Source organism: Anastrepha obliqua, chromosome 1 (assembly GCF_027943255.1).
Source record: "Anastrepha obliqua isolate idAnaObli1 chromosome 1, idAnaObli1_1.0, whole genome shotgun sequence".
NCBI lineage: Eukaryota > Metazoa > Arthropoda > Insecta > Diptera > Tephritidae > Anastrepha > Anastrepha obliqua.
The window spans coordinates 131,885,697-131,910,055 of record NC_072892.1 but is presented as its reverse complement, the minus strand read 5'-3'; the positions used below and the strand labels follow the sequence as shown (position 1 = coordinate 131,910,055).

General features: G+C 38.9%; 1 protein-coding gene across 1 annotated transcript in view; it reads left to right on the top strand.

Annotated features, from left to right (window-relative positions):
* The window catches only part of LOC129237257 (uncharacterized), an 82,045-nt gene that overhangs the window by 25,266 nt on the left and 32,420 nt on the right, over positions 1–24,359 (top strand). Inside the window, exons 3-4 of the mRNA XM_054871874.1 lie at positions 33–241; positions 20,758–20,891. Of these exons, the coding sequence (XP_054727849.1) occupies positions 33–241; positions 20,758–20,891 (343 nt within the window). The remainder of the gene's footprint in view (positions 1–32; positions 242–20,757; positions 20,892–24,359) is intronic.

Below are 24,359 nucleotides of genomic sequence, written 5' to 3'. Positions count from 1 at the left end.
AAATTTTGTTGCACATTTTTTATCACTTACAGATATTCACCGCTGACTCCGCCAACTACAAATTGGTTTCCCGTCAAAGGTGTCACCATCGCTGATGGCTCATCGCACTGCAATCAATTCATCTGTAATGTAGAACTGGAGAAACTGAATGTCCATTCGTCCGGTTCGTATCGTTGCGAGGTATCCGGTGATGCGCCCGAATTCAAATTGATCGATAAAACGGCCAATATGACAGTGGGTGGTAAGTAAATTTACGAACGAAAGTAGAATAATATGGCAGTATAAGCAAATTTAAAATAAAATGTATATATGTATGCACAGTAGACACACATATACTCCTATATAGATACATAAAATGCACTTATTTGAAATTTAAATGCATTTATTTGAAATTTAAATCCGCCTCACCCTTGGTTTGATATCCATCCTAAAGATTGACCTTTCAGTTACTTTCTAAATCAATTTGTTTGTGTGATCATTCCAGCCCCAAGGCGCGTATACCTAACATTTCATATACAGTGAGTTCAATAAATATAGCACTAAGTCTTATTGACAAATTTGGACTATTTATTTTAATCTTAAGGCCTTTTCGATTCGCCAAGCAACTATCAGCATTATTCTATGTGAAACTTTATCACCACTCTCATTGCTTCCATTCTAATAAAAATAAGACAAATCCATCGCTTTTCTGGAAGCTGTAGCAAACCGTATGTAGTCGTCACCGAGTAACGAGTGACCCGAAAAGTTACTCACGAAAGAGTCTCGATCCCCTCATTTGTCGTATAGGTGCCGATTTGAGTAGTTGATATCCTGTTCTTCTATTCACCTCTAATTTATAAGTGTCAGTAAAATGGAGTGACGGAAAGTTGTTGTTGTTTTGTCAATTCGCGATAAACTCATTTTCACTGTCATTCATTCTAATTCTAATTTAAGAAATGTTATTGATGAATGCCACCACCTTGAATAGACTCGCCTTGGTTATTCTCAAAAATGCTAAAATGCGCCCTTCAGAGAGTGCGTGATTTCCCATTGGTGCAGTTGCATGAGAGAAATGTGAACAAGATTGTAAGAAGAAGAAGAAATTACACAAACAACACACTAATAAATTGCACAAGCGCGACACACATACAGCGATTACGTCAAATTCGCTGAGAGCTAAGTACCGGTACCACCTTATTACTCTCTCCATCTTGGGTTATGTCTACGTTAGAAATAATTCTGAAGGTGAGGCCAGACAATCAGACCTTTATTCGGCTCTCAGTAAATTTTACAAAATTGGTCAAACCTGGTAAATCTATCATCCTTGAGTTATACTCAACGCGAATTAAGCACTGATGGTGGTGCCTTCTCAAAACAGTTACTTTATTTTTCGCGATTTTGACAAATCCGACGTCAGGCTCCTTTCTAATAGAAAATAAGCAAAAAGAAATGTAACTTCTCCACATTTTTGTGAAAATTCAGTAAGTGGATTGACAATATTGTGATTTATGAGATTAAAACTAAACAAACTAATGTAAACGAAGTGCCGCGTGTTAAATTGTGGAGGCACAAATTAATATAATGCCTCCAATGTAGTTTTTTTGCGTTTTTATGCGGAAGACACTGTGCCAAGAAAGTATGTGTGTGTGCGTATAACTTCTTGTGTTCGGTAGTTTCTATTGCGAAGGTAGGAAGGAAGAGTAGGCGATCTTCTTCTTAACAAACTTTGCTCTGTCAGTGTAAAGTAAATCACCGGTCGTCTTCGTCTAGCTCATCTAACGGTAGGTCCAGGAAACTAGCTGTTTCGACAGGTTGGATCCAGAGGGAGAGGGGTGCTAGATGAGTGGGTTTGATGGGGCATGTGAAAAGGTAGTAAGTGTCGTGCGGGGAGCCTTAACATGCCGGACATATGTTTAGTATGTCGGGGTCAGATCTGGATAAGTAGGAGTTTAACCTGCTACAATATCCAGAACGTAATTGTGCCAAAGTTACATGGCACTCTCGTTGAAGTAGGAGCTCTTCGTCTGCAATGGGTGGTGATTGGACTCCGATTACGGCATTCGGGGGTCGGGAGCTCAAGAAGATGGTAAGAGTCACCCGATGAATGCCGTTTATTGTCTGTCTAAACACTGTCCGGCCCAATGGTTATCTGTTAATTTTGTCCTGGATCTCTTTGGCGTAATTGAGGAGGTGCCTCCTGGCGTGCCTAGGAGGCGGCTCTGGCTCAAACATATAATATATCTGCATGTGTGGAACCTGTGGTAACACTTTAACAGGAACTGTTTACTGAGCAGTTAATTATGCTCTTTTACAGGGAGCATATGGACCTCGTCGTGTAGGTATTGAAGTGGGGACATCAAAAAACATCCTGTCGCAGTCCTAATGGCAGTGTTTTGACAAGTCTGTAGTTTCATCCACTGCGAATCACTGCCACCGATGCGTTGGCTGGATCATGCCGGCGAAATGGATACAAACGCACCGGCTCTGAAAGCCGGTGGTAGCAGAGGAAGAGGAAACCCTCCTCTACGTTGGAAAGATCAAGCGGAGAAGGTGTGTTCAACTGGCGCCGGTTAGTACGAAAATGAAACGACTGGCGCTCTTTGTTAAACTCGGTCAAAATCGCGTAAACAATTTTCTCGCCAATTAAGAAGAAAAAGAAGAAGATGTGCCATTGTTTACTGATATAATATATTTTTTCGCCAAGGTAGGCAAATTCTTGTACAACCTCAATTGTATATTCTTCGTTAAGCAGGTTAGCATTATACCTTGAACCATAGCTAGATCGGACCCTGTACTTTGTTTTCTCCATGTTAATTCTCAGCCCAGTTTTTCGAACTATTTTCTCTAGTTTTATAAACGCATTCTGCGGCTCATTTAGAACACTTGCAACTTCCAACAAAAAACAAGCACATTTGAGCTTCCTTTCTAACTTCGAAACAGATTTTTGCAATAAATTGAAACATTAAAAAATAGAATTTACTTAAGCAGCTAATGCCATCAGAAGCACAAGTAGGTCAAAGATAAATTACTTCCTTTCGAATGCCAATAAAATTTGTTTAAAAATAATAATCTCTTTGGCGTTCATCTGCGCTTTACAAATCAAATCAATGTTCTTCTAAATACCACTCATGTAAATCGCTTTTCCCGAATTGACTATTAACTTTAAGTAGACTGCTGCTTGAATGCTTTAATATGCTCATTTATAACAAATCAGGCAATAAAAAAACGTAGAAAAACAACTCAAAGCAATCAATAAATATTTATGCGCGAGCGACTGTAAGTGCTTTATGCACTCATTTAACGGCAATTCTAAATTTATTACCAAATCAAAATACTTGTGTATTTACATGCCAGCAGAAAGAAATGCAAAAGGAAAAATGGCGAAAAAACAAAAAAATCAAAAAACCAAACAAAAAAAAAAAGAAATCATTCACAAGCCACAGGATGAGGCACGGGAGGGCGCCAAATCAAATCAGCCAACAGGAAAAATGCACATTGCTCGTAATTTATGTTATTGGTTTCGTTGCTATCGCTATTGTTGTTGCTGATGGTTTTGTTGCTGCTGTCGCCAAAAGCTGTTACATAAGGAAGCAGCCGCACAAATAAATCATTGATGCTACTAACGGCATAAGGACACAAACATCAGCAAACACCAACATTTGCGGCCTCACATAAAAGCGGAAGTAACGTTCAGGCTAAAACGATGGCGATGGAGTGCGAGAATGAGCAGCTTATGAGGGAGAAAAGGAGATAGAGAGATAGAGTGAGAGAGAGAAAGGGGGAGAGAGAAAAGAAACAGTAAGCGCAACATTGACAACAATTGATTTGAATTTTTCGCTACGGAAATAATGCGTTAAATCATTCATTTAAGGCAAGCCAACCAAGGGCTTCCTTTGGCTGTTGGCAACTTAAATAGCACGACCGGCAATCTACTTAGAACTTTGCAATCACATTTTGGTGGCTACAAGTGATACATACGTGCACCATCTAAGGTATTCAGGTGGCATGTAAAAATGATGAATGAATAGATGAATGCGGAAGAAACAAATACAAGAATACAAGCAGGAATGGAGAGAAAGTGCGATGATGGTCTACTACGCATCAAGTTGGAAAGATGCATATTCAGAGAACAAATACGACGGAATTGAAGAAATGTATGTATGTATGTATGTACACCTATTTTACGTTGGATTAATCGCTTGATTTTTTTTTTTTGTTGTTTTGTTTCTTTTGAATTTCCTTGGCAGGTATACCTGATAGCGTTCAGTTTTATTTTTATTTTCTCACCATTTCTCGACAAGTGTCTTTCATAGGCTAATCGTTGCTTTTCCACAGCGCACGTGACATCATAAGCACAGAATGTGATAAATTGCTTCACGCAAAATAGGCAAATGCGAGAAATTTGTTTGAATTTGCTAAGTATGAGAATATCTATGCCTACTGCCTACTGCCTACTGTCTTTAAGAAACTTCAGAATATCACGTAATTGCGCGTATTGGTATAAGTAGGTAGCCAACAGTGCTTGTAGTGTAAACGTGATCTAATAAAGTAAATGTATAGTTTACAACTAGTATCATTCGGACTAGTCGGAAAGTAGTTACATTGTTCCCAGTTGATAGTGGCCGAAATATGATTTCGAATGTGGAGGTATGCATATGCTTATTACTGTTTTGAGAATTTTCAGATTCATTGTTTTTAATACTTCTGTAAAAAGTATTATATGAGTAAAAGGGGCGGCCTACTTCTAGAGAGAACTTGATCTAATAAAGTAAATGTATAGTTTATAACTAGGAACATTCGGCCTAGTCGGCAAGTAGTTTCATGATTACTAGTTGAAAGTGGACCAAATATGATTTCGAATGAGGAGGTATGCATATGCTTATTACTATTTTAAAAATTTCAGATTTGTTGTTTTTAATAGCTTTGTAAAAATTATTATACAAGTATAAATAGGCAGCCAACAGTACTTGTAGAGTAAGCGTGCTCTAATAAAAAAAAAAATGTATAGTTTATTACTAGTAAAATTTGAACTAGTCGGCAAGTAGTTAGATTGTAACTAGTTGAAATTTGACCAAGTAAGAATTCCAATGTGGAGGTATGCATATGATTGTTACTGTTTTAAAAAATTTCAGAATAATTGTTTTTAATACTTCTGTAAAAAGTTCTCTACAATCAAATAAAAAATCAGGAATATCTCTCGACTAATATTTCTATGATAAACAGTCAGCAACTGTGTCTTGCACAGCAAACAAAATCTAACGAAGTAAATTTGTAGTGAGTTGAAGGTCTTAGTATTCAGCGTTCTTACTAAATTTTAGTTGATTGGTTATTTATAATTATTACTCTTAGAAATAAAATAAAATATATAAAAATGTTTAGTGTTCTCCAGACTAGTCGGCATATGATTACACTCTTTCCAGTTGAAGGTGTGCCAAATATGACTTACCGAAGCAAAGAAATAAAAATATGTTTTCACCATAACTTCAAAATTGAAGGTACAAAATTATTTGCTCAGAGCATTTTGAACTGATTTAAAACAAAAAAAAGATGTTAACAATAAATTATAAAAATCATTTTACTTAATGACTGAAGAATAATATTATTAATAATAAACATTTTTAATAATTTATAATAATAATTATTATTCTTCAGTCAATAAGTAAAATGATTTTTAAAATTTATAATTAATTTTTTTTTTTGTATTATAATTTATAAATAATAAAATTTTAATAATTTTTAATAATTGTTTATAATAAAAATTCCTTAAATGCTAATTCTAAACAGGCAACAACTACTTGTATTGAAGATTCATCATTAACAAGAATGAAAGTTCACAAAGAAAGCAGAAATTATTAGATGTTCATTAATTGAAAGTGGTCCAAATTTGACTCAAGGCAAAAAATATTTTGGATGATTTAAAATAATTAAATTTAGGTAGATTTAATACCGCTTTCTTTGATTATAGGTAATCGTGAATCAATTTAAAAATTGATATTAAAAAAATTCAATCAAATCCTACTCTACATTTACATTTTATTGTAAAAGGAATCGTCATTTTAATGTTGTCGTCAATCAAATCAAAAATCAAAAATATGAACTCAAAAACCTCTCTCTAATCCTACTTGAACATTCACATTCTAATGTAAAAGGAAGCCACATGAAATCGTCAGACTTGCACTCAAACTTCAATAGATTTTGCGTGGAAACTGTGGATTTCTCTATATGGTAGCAATGTTTATCGTTCAAAGCCCCAATGTGAAGTAGACGCTAATGCACCGCATGCCAACTAGCGAATTTATTAGGCATCATTACTCATACAAATGGATGCTGCGTGTCGCAAATTTCTTTGCTACAGCTACGTCAGCACTGCCCAAAAATTCAGCAAAAGCATTTCCAAAGACACCTCTGCTAAGATTTTTTTCTGCTTCTTACACAAAAGTACAAAAATGTATAAAAATATCAACACGATTATGGGCACGGAGGTCTGCTCATCCAACTGTCAATGATAAATGATTACGCCTGCGGGATACTGCTGGTCCTGCTGTTGCTGCCTTTCCTATTCGCTTCCCATACATTAGCATATAGATTCACGTTTAGCAACCATTTGCTGGCGTTCGTGTACGTAGGCTTCGCGCTTCACAGCAGGCATTGCAAATTGCATTTAATTCATTTGTTATTCTTTCAAATTTTTTTTTATAGACAACATTTTTTGTTTTTTTTTTTTTTTTGGCATTGTAACACATTCCTTTATTTCTTCCTTCGCATTTGTTTAGTCACTGCTGGTACCATTTCGATTGATGGTGAAATAAATTTCCTTTATATCGGAATGAGTTTAGGTGAGTGTGGAGAACATAAATTTAATTAGTAATTTTTTCTTTAAATAGATAGGATGAATATGTTTCGATTTCTCGATAAACAGCATACTGATATATTTATTTATAAGTAACTCAAGTATACGCAAGTATGTCTGAAAGCTAATCCATACACTGGTGTGAAAACGGACTGGTTTTGCAGGTTTTTACTAATGCAACAGTTGATGACTCACAACGCCAAGCATAGAAGTTTCAACGCTTCGCAAATGGCAATTTTATCTAGAACGCCCAACGGGTCTCTCTCTAACAACCAATTCAGCTTGCGGAAAGCCAGATCTACGGCCGATATGATAAGAATGGTGGCAGAAGTAGCACAAAGGGTTATAAGAGCGGGAAGGTCTGCAAGAAAGTTTTGCGCTGTGATCACCTTAGACGTTAAAAATACTTTTAACTTGTCAAAATGGTGTAGCATCATCACTGCCCCTCAAGGTTTGACCGTTACAGCCTATCTTGTCCGCATTATCAGCAGTTATTTAAGTGACCGAATCCTGCGGTATGACGAATTCTGCGATACAGCCCGATGGTGTACTTCAAGGGCAAGCACCAACTTTTTGGAACGTAGATAAAGATAAAGCTTCCGAAATTGTGGGTTATGCTGATGATATTGCTCTGGTGGTAGTTGATAGAATACTCAACCACTTGAGGTAAAAGTACAACAAAGCTGCAGCGATAGTGCAACGAGGGCTTAACGAGACTAAGTTAGAGTTGGAAATTCAAAAAATCGAAACAGTTCTAATAAGTTAATAAGTGCTGTAGGTCAAACGTCCATTGAGCTGAACTTTGGTAGCCACCAAACAATCTCGAGAAAAGTGATCACATACCTATCTTGGGATCTGTATCGACACAAAACTTTGTTTCAGGCAGCATTTAATAAATGCCAGTTGCAAGGCGGCTTCTGCCAATAGTACTCTAGTGCGACTCCCCTCTAATATAAGACGTCCCCAAGATAATAGCAGGCGACTACTGTTATTGGGTACTGACTCCATAATCCTTTATGCAGGTTGCATCTAGGCAGGAACCAAAAAGCCCAAACTACGTGAAGTCACTCAAGCACACAGGCAAAGTGCGCTGCCTATAGCTTGAGCAATTTGTACCTCTGGACATCTTGGCAGACGAAATGAACCGCTTCTATAAGGTGCAAGGAGCTCAGTCCACACCAGAATGCAAAGCAGCCGAGCTAGAGCTGACAACGATTGCCGTTGGCAGCAGCGGTGAGATCAGTCACAAAACCTATGTTGGGCCTACAAACTCGTACCACTTGTTGCTGAGTAGTTAGGAAGAAAATATGGAGAGCCCACTTTTACCTCTGCTGCTCAGCGGACATGGTTGTTTTTGGGAATACCTGCACCTTTCACACTTTCTGTCTAAACTGCCAAAATATTGACGAAAGCGCAGAAAACGTGATTTTTCATTCATCTACTTCAGAAAGGAACGAGCTATTCTCGAACGAGCTCTGGGTCATCAACTATCTCCCAGCACCCTCATACGACATATATGTGCGCAGTCAACAGTAAGTGGGAGCCAGCCCAAACGCTCGCTGCTAAAACCATGACGTGACTTTGTCATATAGATTGGGAACGCAAAGCGATGCAGCAATAGTTACAGCAGCAACAGTGAAGGGGGACGATTTATGACGAACCAACGACAATCATAGACTTTTGAGTAAAAGACTCACTACAATGCCGCACAGAAGGCAAGACAGTAGTGGGTTTATATGACACTATTGCGACTTTTCCGATGTCTCTTTTACGTAAGAACCACCCATGAACGCAGTCGGACTACCGACGGCGTATAGCCTTCATAAGCCAGCAAGAGTGGAACCTGGACGCAGATACCTGTTGTGTCTTCGGGCATAAACAAACGCAGCTTTACCCAACTGTTATACTTTTGTGGTGTGCCAAGGTGATCGTGATAGTACTAGTATGAGCGTGCCCCACATACAATTGGTGTGATGGCATCTTTGAGATGTTTCTGTGATTTTGATTTAAACCTTCTTAAAAAAAAATAACAAAAAAGTGGTGATTTCGACGTGGAGGACAATTTCCAAACTCTTAGTTTTTTCTACCGGTCATTGAACGATCGACCCACATGTGTTAAAGCTAGGCTTATGATTTAAAGTCCGTGGCCGAAACTGTGGGGCCCTTTCAGAGAGGGAGACTTCTGATCACCTTCTCTGCGAAAGTTTGGGTTTGGCAGCTATACAATTAAGGTCACTGGGTGCTCCTTTCTTCGACAGTGTGGGACAGTACGCAATCCTAAATTCCATCAATATTCTGCCTTATATCAACAGCTCTGGCTGACTGCAGATATCTGCCTGTTAGAGGTCTCTTAATGGTATCAAAACGGCCCTTCAGTGATACTTGGGGAGTGCCAGAGTAGTACTTGAACTATTTTATCTACCTACCCTAAGCTCCTCCATCGAAGGTAACTAGTGACCCATATTATAAGCCAATAGATGGTGCCGTTAGTACGAGTATAGGCTATGAGGTGAAATTATTGCGATTGCGACTCATGTATGTACCTTTTTCGCGGATTTATTGATAAAAGTACTGAATTTTTTTAGATCGTGATTGTTTTTTACTTGGACCTTTTAAAATGTTCGGTTCGATTCTATAAAATTGGCTGAATCTCGGTTCGGTGTGGCCTTAAAAATCGATATTCGGTCGTTCTCTACATTTAATGGAATTAAATTTTTACTCTTTCCAATAAAAGAAAATTCATTGCAAAATATGCATATGTCTCTTATTTATAGTTAAATTAAGTTAAATTCCAAGGGATCTATACACCAGCGTTTTAAGTTTCTTCTTGGGGTACTTATAGTGTGAACACTTAAAGTTGGAAATTATACTTATACTTTATGACGCAGTATATGACGCAGTTTATGACGCAAAATATCTCAAACTTCATCAAAGAACTTCAGTGGGAAAGTGTAGATAATTTGCAATTGCCCAATTTGAATTTGACATCTAAAAATAAACACAAAATCAAATATTTATTTAAGTGCAAGCTAAAATAACAAACTTTAAAAGCTCTCTAACCCCCGAAAATTAGTTGTTCGATATGATTCCGTTAGCACAATTGCCATGGTGAATAGAGGTGGGAGAAGAGCTGAGCGGAAGGCTTTGTCTATACGCAAACACCCTTGAGAGACCTGAGTGTAAGCAAACAATAACATCTTTCCGATACGACAAATATGACACACAAGCACAGGCAGGAGATTCCCTGTAGGAAAAGATACACGTTGTGAAGTAGAATAATACCAGTTCACTTTCTGTTGAAGCAGCTAGTGCGCTTTTCTCCTTGTTTTCAAGTGAGATGTCCTATGAAATGTCTATTGTCCGGTCTTGCATCTGCAAAATACCTGTTAAGATACCAGTTCGCACTAGCCATACAAATAGCCAGGTCATACTACTCCAATACGCTTCTAGAATAACCAGTTTTAGACCAGTTCAAATATAAAAACGCAGTTCCACACCAACGTTTTAAAATATTATATTTCCCTACACGACAGCTGACTATCATATATAAAAAAAAAAAAAATAATTGGCGCGTACACTTCTGTTAGGTGTTTGGCCGAGCTCCTCCTCCTATTTGTGGTGTGCGTCTTGATGTTGTTCCACAAATGGAGGGACCTACAGCTTCAAGCCGACTCCGAACGGCAGATATTTTTATGAGGAGCTTTTTCATGGCAGAAATACACTCGGAGGTTTGCCGTTGCCTGCCGAGGGGCGACGGCTATTAGAAAAATGTTTTTATTAATTTTGCTTTCACCGAGATTCGAACCAACGACCTCTCTGTGAATTCCGAATGGTAATCACGCACCAACCCATTCGGCTACGGCGGCCGCCTGACTATCATATAAGCATTCATAATATCATCATCACTATCCTCTCTAAACTACACATTTTTATTCTAGCCATGGGAAAGTTCTAATAGTTTCCCCTAGTCGGTGTGATATTCTCTCTTTCCCCTTTACCAATAGCAATTTTTTATAACTGAGAAATATATCTGCTCTGCTCTAATGGCAAAGCAACTAATCATTTTTATTCTTACAATGTAATAACTGCTGACAACTAAACTCCTCATTGTCGTCATCACAAACTTCTCAGCACTAATAATCATACTTCTCATTTTTGTAATCAGCGCTGATGGGCCAAACTACTCATTTTCGTTATCAAAAAAGAATAAGTACTGATGACAAAAAATGTTCATTTTCGTAATGATAAAATTAGTATTTCTTTGTATTCATTAGAAAACTCTTACATATCAATTCGATGTTTCATTCACGTAGATTCGAACTCACGCATTTTCAAATGTTAGCCAAGCATCTACCATTCGGCTATGGTGGCCATACAACAAACACATCAAAAGTTCACACTAGTATAATACTTTTTCCAGAGCAGCCTCATTATAAGCATACAAATGAGATGCCTTCCCGTTTAAAGTATAAAATATATCTACTGTATATTTTTCACTTATATTAAATTCCTATTGGTAAAAGAGATATAGAATTCACACCGACAAGGGTAAAAGGATATAAAATAAAATATTTGATTTCTGATAATGCGCATGTATTAGACACTAATAAAATACTTGTAAATGTGTTGGAATTTTTGTCAAAAGTGCTCAGCACTGTCTGGTAGGGTTCATATTAAAATTAAAATTAAATGAAACTTCCTTCAGGTACCGTAATGGTTTGATGGGGCGTACAAAGGCGTTACATCTCTCCATTTCTGCCAAAAAAGGGTTAAGACCGGGGCAAAAGTGTACCAGGAGAATGTCTTAGAGGGCGTGATGTAGCTATTGAGCAGTACTCTGTTCAATGGAGAGCGTTGGATTTTCCAGAAAGATTCCAGTCCAGCTCATAAGGCAAAAACGACCCAGCAGTGGCTATAATAAAAAACAATATTCCTGGGTTCATAATCGCAGAAGATGGGCCGCCGGACAGTCCAGATCTGAATCCATTGGACTAGAGTTTGTGGTCAGAAGTGGAAAACATCGACTGTCGAAGGCCTCACAGAAATTTGGAGAGCCTCAAACAATCTTTGATTCAAGCAGGGACGTCAATATCCAGGGAAGCTGTGCGTGCTGCAAGAGCTTTATGGCCTAATCGTTTGAAGGCTTGCGTAAAGCATCACCATCGTTTCAAATGAAAAGTGAAAATTAGTTTCTTTAGTATTTAGAGCAGAAATCTGCCAAAGATAAATATAATACCTTACACTCTGTAGAGATGTCAGTAGTGATGGTACCCTTTTTATTTCATTTTAGACAGATGTACACTTAAATTTCTTTTTACACTTTTATTGAAACTTTATGAAAAGGGTCAATCTTTAAGAACAACATATCGCAGTATTGGAGATTTTTGGAGGAAATAATTGACCGAATTAGTCGACAATTGAAAGGCTGATTAAAAAATCTCAAGAAACTGGTTCTGCCGGTGATAGAAAAAGTACTGGCAGACCAATCACTGGAAGTTCTGTTGGGAATATTGCTGCTGTATCGCAAAGTGTCCAGATGTTCTCAACAATTAGACATTCATGAATTGACTGCTTGGCAGATTTTACCTGTAGACGTGTTCTGGGAGACATTTAAATGATGTCATTAAGGGGTTACGGCTAGTCAGAGCACCGAAAAAATAATGATTTTCAATAATTTTTTTTTGTTAGTCAACTGCTTTATTTTACAAAAATAAAAAACATAGCATTAAAACATCATGTTTCGACTTGACTTTAGCTAAATTTCAAAAAAAAAATTAATACTTGTAAAAGTTATCACTGTTTGTGTGAAGCCCGTTTCTCGAGAAGTCCCTTGCGGTGATCATCACAAGTCCTTGGAGATTCATCTCAAATCAATCGGACAATAGAAATTAGTTTTATTAATAGATAATCTTGTGCCTCATCGAAGCTTTAACAATATCGAAGCTTTAACAATATGGCGGTCTCAGGAAATATTTCTCAGATTTTCGAGAAAAAAACCGACAATTAATGGTTTTAAAAAAAATCGAAATTTTGAAAAAAATCCTTCGATCAGGCACGAGTTGTTTATGTTTTTCAAAAGCAGCATACATTTTATTAAAATCTACTAAGCGGTTTTAAAGTTACAATGATCAAAAAACACAGTTTTGAAAAAAACGCATTTAAAGTGTTGCTATCGACAGCGGAGCACTTAATTGTTAAATAACTCGAAAAGTATTTGTCGGATTCACTTCAAATTTTCACACAATATTTTTAAAATATTATATTATACTTCAAGAAAACGGAAAAAATCAAACCCCTTAATTAAGAGTCTTATTTTGAAAATAAAAAAGTGAAACATGAAAGAATCTAAATTTTTACATGTTTCATTTTAATCATTTGGGGACAAAGGTCGGTATATAGCCGCACAAGCCGTTTTATCGTTGCGGACGCGTGTCAGCATTTAGCCGCCCAAATTAGTTCGTAGCTGCAAGGCTCGCGGTGTCTGTCGTTCTGAGCGGTAAGAGACGCACAGGATTAGTAAAAGAGTCAGGTTTTCATTCAAAGACATTAGAGGCCCTTATAATGTAAACTTACGATGTGATAGGACGATAGAGTCAAAACGAATTTCAGTTCTTCGATTCAGTCTCTTAGGGTCACTGCCAGAGGAACCAGCAGGTTTTTTATATATTTTATACTACGCACGAAGGCTAAGCAATCTAGAGGTGATAGGTTAGATAGTGACAGTTCTGATGAATATTAATTTGAATCTGATAAGACGGAAGATGACGGCATTACTTCGTCAATTTGAACGATACTACACAATGTCCTAATATCCATATACATAAATACAACCAAACTTCTTTTTGTTGTTGTTTTTTTTTTAATTTTTTTTCTTTATAATTATTTCTTGATTTAATGAAAAGAAGGGTTAAAACAACATCCAGGCGCGTCTTTTGAAAGACCCTGGCATGGTTTTTCGTACACCACACAATCACAGCACGATTCTTCGGCCCACGTTTCCTTTCATTTTAATTAAATTTCTGCAGTTTTTAGAGAAAAACAAACTTGAAGCTACGCGTCCATGGAATCTTGACTGCCGGACTAGAGCAGTATTTTCTAAGCGGAAAGCCACTGTTGGGATAGCCAAGGAGCTGGCATACGCAAAAATAGAAAATAACCCAACAATTATACTTATGCGGACATTCAAGCATGTTGGCAACGGCGAATATCGCAGGCGATGAAACGATGAGCTGGCTTTACGACGACATAGACATAGCGCAGCTAATAAAGATCCAGCGGCTACGTTTGCTGGGTCATGTCGCCCGAACGGATACAAACGTTCCGGCTTTGAAAGTATTTGAGGGGAAGAGGAAGGCCTTCTCTGCGTTGGAAAGATCAGGTCGAAAAGCACTTGGATTCACTTGGTGTGTCCAATTGGCGCCGGTTGGCACGAGAAAGAAACGACTGGCGCGCTTTGTTAAACTCGGCCAAAATCGCGTAAGCGGTTATTGGGCCAATTAAGAAGAAGAAGGGCATTCAAGCAGCAATAAAAGCAATAACCTCATATTGTATGAAGTCCAGAAATATCCATCGAAGCAGGGAAGCCATTGAAAGGCTAGCCGCAAATAGAAGACTGCACATCTATTGGATCACAGAGGCATCATGGGAAACGAAATAGTAGATGAGATACGTAAAAGCGCTATGGACGACTGCATGTAAAAGCAAGCGAAAATGAGCTGGACTAATCTGACCACAAGCAAAATTGCATTACTAATGCCAAGAAACTGACTCAATTCATGCTTACGCTCTCACGAAAAACCTGCAAAACTATTAAAGGTATGATGACAAGTCACAATCTATTGGGAGCACATTCTTACATGATAGAAATTTCTAGCAACGACAAATGTAAGAAGTGCAGAGAGGATAGTATTTATCAAAAATGCGCTCGAAATACCTGTAAGCCCCACAGTTTGATAACCTGGAGTATATCTCACCTTGCAGCACTCCTTAGATTTGCAAAAAGCGTAGGATGAAGTCTACTTTAAGTCTTAATAGAGGTCAATCTCCATTTGGTGTCGCTAGGGAGGAACAGGTCTATGCGTGGCTTAATGGCATCCGGGTTAACCTAACCTAACCTATCAGCATCTACTCTCTTAACAAAATGTAGACTTTCTTATCTAAGAAAAATTGGCTTATTTCCCGAAAAATTTCCGGTATTATTCTAGCCAATGACGAACTATGTACTATGATTTCTTCTATACCAGTAAACCACGGTACAGAACCAAACCAGTAAACTCCTGTAAGGAGGAGATCAAATCTCTTGCGTGTGCCGGTAACATTTCTCTAATCTGGGTTCCAGGACATAGGAGCATAGAGGGAAGTGAAATTGCTGATGAACTTGCCAAGAAAGGGACTGAATTGTCCTCAGAGACTTCCAACCCGGTCATGAGCATCCCCCTGACTGTTCTTAAAGGGGAATTGCATAACTTCTTATATATTTGAGGAAAGCGCTGAAAAGATGGAGTTTCATTTCTTCATGTGCTATTTCCAAAACCTTTTACAATAGACGCAGCACTCAGAAAGTTTTTCGGGCTCCAACGTCTTCAATTCCGAAGTCCGTAGTGTGCTTACCAGTCATTGGACGATCGGCACACACGCGAAACCTAGCCAGGTTTATTATTTAACCCCCCCTTGCAGAGTCTGTGGGGACGGAGAATCGGTGGGAAGGAGTCTGTGGAGCGCTTTCTCTGTAAATGTCGGGGTCTGTCAGCTAGACGATTAAGGTCACTGGGCGCTACTTTCTTCAACAGCCTGGAACAGTGCATCAACCTAAATCCCATCAATCTTCTCCATTATATCAGCAGCTCTGACTGGCTGTAGATATCTGCCTATTGGAAGTCTCATTATGGTATCAAAACGGCGATTGAGTGCTTCCTAGGGAGTGTCAGAGTGATACTTAAGCCATTTCACCTACCTACCAGTATCTGAGGTAGAAAGTCTCCTTACAAGTTTACTTTTTCCTGCTGGGTGATATTTGGCTATGTGTGTGTATGCGTAGCTGTATATGAGCCAATCATTGGCGATGATAACTTTTTAATTGGTTCAGTTCGAATCCAAACACGTAGTTGCCAACAACAACTTACACAATCAAGGTTGCGTTGCTCAAGTTCAAAATCGATTCGCCTTTCAAAAATTGTGGAATCCACTTGAAACGCAAGGTACCTTAGAAACAAAGCTTGGGTGATTTTTTTATACGATTTTCTTTAAATTCGTTTAAGTAGTGCTTGACAGTAAAAACAATGCAATTAACTTAAACAAATAAACAAGGCAGGCAACAAACAAAGCGAGCACTCCCACAGCAGCACAGCCCATACAGACGGGCTAAGGTGGTGAAGGTGAAAGGTGGTTAGTTGATAGTGGGCGGAGAGTGGGTAGGAAACATGAAATTCAGGGTATGTAAATAAGCTCTCAAACTACATACCTGCCAGTGGCAGATTAAAGAGCCAATCAAAACAACAAAGGTGGACAGTCAAGAGGAGCAGCGCAGCGCGGCGCTGTAACCGCAGTAACCGCAAATGGCAACCCTTGTCATAAAGTTCACATTAAAAGTCACAAGTTTACAGCAAATAAAATTGTCTGTCCTGTTTTGATAGCCAACAAAGATGAACAGAAGACGAGAGCATTTTGGGGAAGTAATTTTCTCATAATGTTGGCATTTATTTGTGTGTGTGTGTGTGTGTGGGTTGTATGCCTGAAAGTTTTTGCTCCTGCCTGGGTAGAGGTCACAAACCACAAGCACAGTTAATTATTAAGTCACTCATCGGCAAATGCTCAACATCAGAGCCTCAAACAGGTTTGAGAAATATTGTGTCAGATATAAAATTACGTCGCTTTAAGTGTAACGAGGAAAGCGTAAATATGCACCATTTTAAACGGAAGAAAGTGAAAGTGGAAGAGGATAATTTTTAAAATTCCAAAGCAAGACAAATTTTACCACGAAATAAACTGTAATCCGACAGCAAGTAGAAAAACAAAAGCAAAAAACTTTACACCAACCCCAAATAGCTCCACTGGCATCTCCACTTAATCAGTGAAGTTCATAAAATCCAAAGAACTTAAAGCTTGTTTGTAAGCGCCTGGACACGCACACATATGCAAAAGTACATATCCCATATATGTACATCGATAAGTGCTGTGAGATGTGCCCTAGAAAATCTTGGCTAAGAGACTTCATCTTCACCTTAGTTGTTCCGGCTTTTCCGGACAGTTTTCTTCATTCCCAAAATCTTGTTATGCTATCTACTTCTTGTGGGCTAAATAACTTTGCCACTTGCCACCTGTCACCTACCTCCTTAAAGTGTGCCATACCACAAGCTGGCTGGCTGGCTGGCTGGAAGACTGGCTGGTGCTCGCATTGTTGTCACCTTGGCATGGACATTCTTGCCACAACGGAATACACAACTAAGCTAGAAGTAGAAGAAAACATGGAAGTGCAAGAGCAGAAGTGCAAGTTTTAAGAATTTAAGCTTCCAGGAAAGATCAACAGTGCAAATAAGTGAGAAGCCAAATGGAGGTCGAAATTGCGGGAAGCCTAAAAAGAATTTAAATATCAAGAAAAACAAAAAATAAAGCAAAGAAGAAAAATATGTGCCAGTATTTATGTATTCAAGTAGTAGAACATACTGAAAATTCAATTTCGTTTATTTTGGTATTTGAGAAAAAATATTTCATACAAATTGTGCTTTAAATTTTCTATTGAATTGCCGTGTAATTAGAAGCAAAGACTGAATAAAATAATTTGCCATATAAAAAAATGCAATAAAGTGGCAGTTATGAGTGAAAACTTAAATTATCAAATTTCTTTGAATTACCAAATAGCAAATTTCGTAGCAAAAATGTTAGTTAATGCACTCTCCATGAGTTTCATAAAATGCTTAAACAGCTAAAAAACGAAGAAGCAATGAAGGGGAGGCGATACTACACGGGTTGTACACCACCCTGATCAAATCCATTATTACATATGCCTCTGTAGTCTGGTGGAAGGCTACTACGGTTGATTTCAGAGTAAAGCCCTTACCCAAACTACAGAGATGTGTGTGCTTAGGTATCACAGGAGCTATGAGAACAACACCTGGCGATACCCTTAATACCATCCTGAACTTGCAATCTCTAAATCTTCCAAATTTGAAAGGAAGAAGATGGCGTACAGGCTCAAGCGAAACGGAGTATAGGGAAACGAGGAAAACACTGGCCACGGTCAGATATTTCACCCGTTGTCGGAGCGGTGCACACTGTTCTCGATGCCAGCAGTCAATCGGGTGCCTGTCGTTAGCTTCGGTAGGAACTATGATGTTTTGATCCCAGATAGAGATCAATGGTTAAGTCCAGGTAACATATTAATGGGAGTTGAACGCTCTTTCTACACCCATGGATACAAAACCAGTAATGGTAGGGGAACTGCATGGCACTTAGACGAAGACACTGAGTACTCCTACAGGGTTTGATTGAAAAGTAATGAGCCTTATTTTTTTAAGCAGTTTTATTAAACCTTTTAGCTTTTACAACTAATATTCTTCAAAATAGGACCCTTGAGCGTCAATACACCGCTGGTAGCGGTCCTTCCACTGCAGGAAACAATTTTTAAACTCATCCGCCAGAATCGCGTTCAGTTCGGCTGTCACAGTTTTTTGGATCGCCTCGATGGAGTCGAAACACCTCCCCTTCAGCTTTCTTTTCAGGCGCGGGAACAAGAAGAAGTCAGCAGGGGACAGGTTTGGGCTGTAGGGAAGGTGGGGAAGCACCGGAACCCCCATCTTGGCCAAAGCAGAGGCGCAGAGGAAGGCGATGTGCGCCGGCGCATTGTCGTGATGAAAGGTCCAATTTTTGACGAGGTCGGGCCGAACCCGGGCGACGCGGTTTTTCAGCCGAACGAGCATTTCTTTGTAAATCGCTGCGTTTACAGTGCTTCCTGGAGGCATAAACTGTTTAGCTTTACGCAAAATTTGATCGAGTAACGTTGCTCCAACGATCGCTGCATTTTCGCCACTGCAAAATCCTAACATACTTTTAAAACAGCTCTCACGCGCGGAGCGATGTTGACTGCACCACTGTTGCCAGCGAACTGGAAGGGGAAGGTCCAACGATCATTTTCCCCCACCAGCTGATTCGGTTGATCGCTTGGCACACGCTCCGCGCGATAAGGCTCATTACTTTTCAATCAAACCCTGTATGCTACCGGACAGTTGCTTACGTTATTAGTAATGGAAGTATATGCCATCTTAAATGTCGCACAGTGGCTAATTGAGAAAAAGTAACGGTCTAGTTGTATTGGAATTTCTAGTGAGAGTCAACTGCACTAAGAGTTCTTACTAACCCATGCTGCTCTTCGAAATAAGTCAGTGAATGCAGGACAAAACTAAGCAGTGTTGCAAAATGCAATGTTTGTCTTATTTGGGTGCCTGGACATTGTGGTATTATAGAGAACGAGTTGGCTAATAAACTGGCTAATGAAGGCTCTGCAATCATACCATTAGGTCCTTAACCCTTTCTAGATGTCAACTCTGCATCGATGCAACAATGGATTGACGACTTCATGAGGCCTGCCCACAGAAGATGTCGGTCTGAGTTAGACGCCTACAAAGTAGCCAAGTGCTTTGTGAGAGAACCAAACAAGCAGCTAGCGACCTTTCTCCTAAAACTTAATAGGAAAGATCTGAGAGTACTGGAAGGCATTTTCTATGTAGCGGCACGGCGTTTTCTAGAATCAGACTTAGTCTATAGAGGGGCGATGTATTGAGTATGGATGAAGTGCATGCTCTTCCTCTTCCAGATCTTTTAAGACTCATTAATGAAACCAAAAGATTTGCGAAAGAGTGACCTCAAACCAATTTTTCTGTCGTACCATCCTCATTGTATCTATTCTATTTTCACTGTAATCCAACCGGTTGTGATATTTATAATACTAAATTTATTGCCCTCATAACCTCATCCAACCAAGCATCCACAATCCATTTGGGGCCAATGAAAGGAAGACAAATTTTTTCCTACTGAATATACGCATGGATTTGTGTCACCAAACTAAAAGCCACTCATGAAAGTACAATTTTTCATAAAAACTTAAAAATAATTTATTTTAATAAAATGCTCGTACCAAAAGGTCACTTTTACCAAAGTGTCATAAATTTTACTTAGATAAATTTCATTGTTCCATATTTTACTCGAATACAAGTACAAGTTGAGCTAAATATTGTCGCTTTTGTGGGAAAATCCATTTTAATCCATATGCAAATATTTTAAAAGCTTATGTGTGCAGATTTTCGCAAACAAATTCATGGCAAATTTAATAGAGTTTTATGTGTTCGTATGCGTGTGAGTGTATTAGTGAAAGCTGCGCTTATAAATGCTGGTGCATGCTTTCGGCATTGACATAAGCCTTTGGTGACGTAAACAAATCGAATTTTATTTCATGCACTTAATTTATGGGTACACGAAAGTTCGGGCTATATGCACACCCACCCACAAACATTCCTGCCACTCACACATGGACAACTGTGTGCACAAAAGTAGGAATTTTCGCATTGACAAAGTGCGAATGGATATGAATATGAATTTTATATTTAATAAAAATTTATATAAATTTCTACTTAAAATATATATGTATGTGTATGTGTACTTGCGTGCGTGTGTATGTGTTATTGATGGTCACTTTGTGCACTCTTTAGTTGTGGCTGTAATTTATGGATGTTGACTTAAAGTGCTTGCACTGCTGCAACTATTTTCAACTCCACCAAAACTCTCACGCCTCTCTCTCACTTCCCATCATGATTGCCCATTCCCACTGTTTGCTCACTCCCTCTGTTTGCTCACACAGTTTTACGCATTTGTATATGCATCTCATGCCGTGCTGTCGTGTCACCACACTCTCAAGCTCTCATTTATTTTATTTACAGTTTTGCCCAAATTCGATCCGTTCATCAGCGGAATTGTGCATCCGTACCGATATGGGGATTTTCTCGCAGTTAACTGCAGTTCAGAGTGGTCAAATCCCGCAGCAACGCTTGCATGGTATATCAACAATAAAACGGTATGTATGTGTATTTGTATATTTATGAATACTTATTTATGACAGTACTCACGTATGCATTTCCAATGATAAATGCACAGCTCAACACAAATGGGCAAGTACAGTATATGGCCAATGAATTAGGAATGATAAGAAATGATGGCACATTCTAACTTCGACTAGCGAAAAAATTGAAAGTTTTGCTTGTGTTTAAAATGTTTGAGTTTTAAAATGAATTTCAGTATGCATTTATATAAAAAGGATTACATCAAATTAATTTTAAGTCACTATAGATGGAAATTGATATATGCAAAAGTAAGCTTAGTATTCGAAGTGGCACTAAAAAAGATGAAGCTTGCGCCTTTATACAATACCCCGGTAATATCAGGGACCAATTAAGGTCAATACGAGATCGTTGGCGATAAGCCAATTTAATTTAACCTAACCTAAGAGGAAGTATATGTGTTGCAAAGTGGGTGAGTAGTAAAGTCCTCTCTCTTTAAATAAATATCCACTTTATTAATCTCTCTTAATGTCCGTCCCATCCTTGAAGTGCGGTAAGCGATTGGCGCAAGAGCTGATGCCACCAATGGAGCGCTAACACGAATGCTGCCTACTGTTCGTGGACCGCAAGGCAGCAAAAATTGGTTGTAGACTCCGTACTCTTTTAAGCTGCCCCTAAATGGGCCGCTGACAAAGCGTCAAGCATACAAAACGCAGCACAGGTGCTTCGGCGAAGTGCAATAAGGGTGGCATGTGGATACAGAACGGTCTCAAGAGACTCAATAGACAATATCGCGGGCAAACTAGCAGCTGACATTCGCCAACTAACGGGCGCTGGACTCATAGGTTTATCTCAAATATTAACCAATGAATGACCCGGAAACACGGAGACGTTGACTACTATCTCACTCACCCACTAAGCGGTTACGAATGTTTTTTGGAGTACCTCCATCGGTTTAATCTGGAGGACAACTCGTTCTGCCCAAATTGCAACGAAGCAATTGAAAATGCGGAACACGTATTCTTCTACTGCGATCACCTCATAGAGGAGCATCTAACGCTTGTAGCACTTCTGGAGAGGACAGCTGTGTCCGGATAATCTAATCACCAAAATGATCGCATCAGTTAGAAATTTTGCAAAAACGAAGCTATAGCTTGCACGCACAAACTGGCAACATGCAGCGAACAAATCAACAGCAGCTTTCGACTGGAGGTGGAATGCCTACGAACTGACGACAAATCACAGACGCCTAAGCCAAATACCCGCGACGGTATCAGACCACGACATGTCGGTAATACCTTCGAAATTTTTTTCCGTTGTTCCATTTGCGGTAGAACCATTTATGAAATGGAAGCATCGAATGCCATGGATAGCGTATAACCTCCATACGCCCATGGGAGAGGAACCTGATCCAAGGTACCTGTTGTGTGAATAGACTAAACGCGGCTCTACCTTGGTGAAATGTGAATAGAACTCAGGCGAGAACGAGGATTGTTATACAGGATCCGGCACTCGAAGTGTAATGAATTAAAAAGGCGTTAAATTTAGTTAGGGAAATTAATTTTATTCAATTCGAAGTAAAAAGTGAGTGAAAATAATACAAAATTAAGCATCAATTTACTTTTGATCGATATGACCACCTTTTGCCTTGACTATGGCCTTGAGGTGGTCAAGAAACGAATCGCAAGCTGCCCGAATGTAACTTGAAAGTATTTTGGCCTACTCGCGGACAATGACTTTTTTCAGCGCCTCGAGACTGGTAAATCTCTTAGTTCGGACTTTGCTCTTCAAAATGGTCTAAAGAGAATAATCCATCGGATTCGCGTCTGGTGAATTTCAGAGCCATTATGTGGACGTTATGAAGTTCCCCAGGCTAAATTAAAATGACTGGAGAGCGCCCATTTGCGGCCCCAACCATTACCTGTGGTGGGTGCTGCCTCCTAGTGCCCAATCGATGACACAAATTCTCGTATGAATGGTAGGTCAAATAAATTCTATCGTTTTGGGAGTTTAAGAATTGCTTAGTTTGAAAAATTTTCCCATCAGAAAACACAATGTTCGGAAATTTACCGCTTTCGACCAAGCGAAGCAACTCCTTCGCTCTCTCAAATCTAACTTTGGTGTGAGATCAAGCGCTTTTTCGATCTTGTAAGGCTTGATTTTGAGTTCATTTTTCAGTATGCGGCGGATGCTACGTTCAGATATTTTCAGTTCTTTAGCTATTTGATTGGCTCTTCGTCGGAGATTTCACTCAAGTCGCTTTTTCACTTTTTGAACCATTTCACGAGACGTTGCAGTCCTCTGATGACCACCTCCATGACGTTTCGCGATACTACCATAATCATTGTAACGATAAATGGTGCGATAAACAAAAACTTTATTTACTTTAAGGTGCTCGATCTCACCAACAATCTCTGATTCGTGATTCTCCAGCCAAACATACTGCAATAAATGTCTAAAACATACAAATTTTCGGTCTTAGTGATCACTTATACATAGGGGTTGGATGGTCTGGTTCTTAGACAAGCAAATCATTAACTATTTGTAAGCCTGCGTTTTGGCTCAAAAAAGTAAAAGTATAGAAGTCTTTAATAGTATTTTAATACAAGAGTATACACACAAATATTTCAATACATTTTCCTTGGTTTGTTTATATTACGTTAGGTATAGATCGAGTAGTTATGCTGCTGATCCCACAATAAGTCCCTTCTTTGTATTAGATTTGCTACTTTCGACTTTCGAACTGACCTCCAATCCTCTGCGTTTATCGTTTGTACTCGTATATCGTTGGACAGATGCTGTAAATTTCCTGTGTTGAAAAGGTACGACACATCAATGCAAAATAAGATTGTTGTTCTGTGTTTGTATTAAAACATACGGCTTGTATGTATATCTGTAGAATCAAATGACATCCAGTAACCAGTAACCGCCAAAAAGCATCTGAGTTGTGAGTTTGTGATTTGCCTGAAGTGATTTTCCCATAAAAATTCTGAAGATGTGTAACTTTCGGATGTGGGATTATTTTATTCTGATTTACTCTCACCTCTTTAGTTTAAAAGTTACACATTTATTCCTGTGGAGGTATATACGCACGCGTATATAATTTTCTTTTAAATACAGTCTCCTTCTTCTTCTTCTTCTTCTTCTTGAATGGAACGATAACCGCTTAAGCGATTTTTGCCGAGTTTAATAGGTCGTTTCTTTCTCGTGCTAACCGGCGCCAGTTCGACACACCAAGTGAATCCAAGTCCTTCTCAATCTGATCTTTCCAAAGTAGAGGAGGGCTTTCTCCTTCCTCTGCTACCATCAGCTGGCAACGCATCGAATACTTTCAGAGCCAGAGCGTTTGTATCCATTCGGACGACATGACCCAGCCAACGTAGCCGCTGGATCTTTATTCGCTGCGCTATGTTTTTGTCGTCGTAAAGCTCATATAGCCCTTTGGTCCCTTGCCTGCGATACTCGCCGTCCAAAAATCTTCTGCA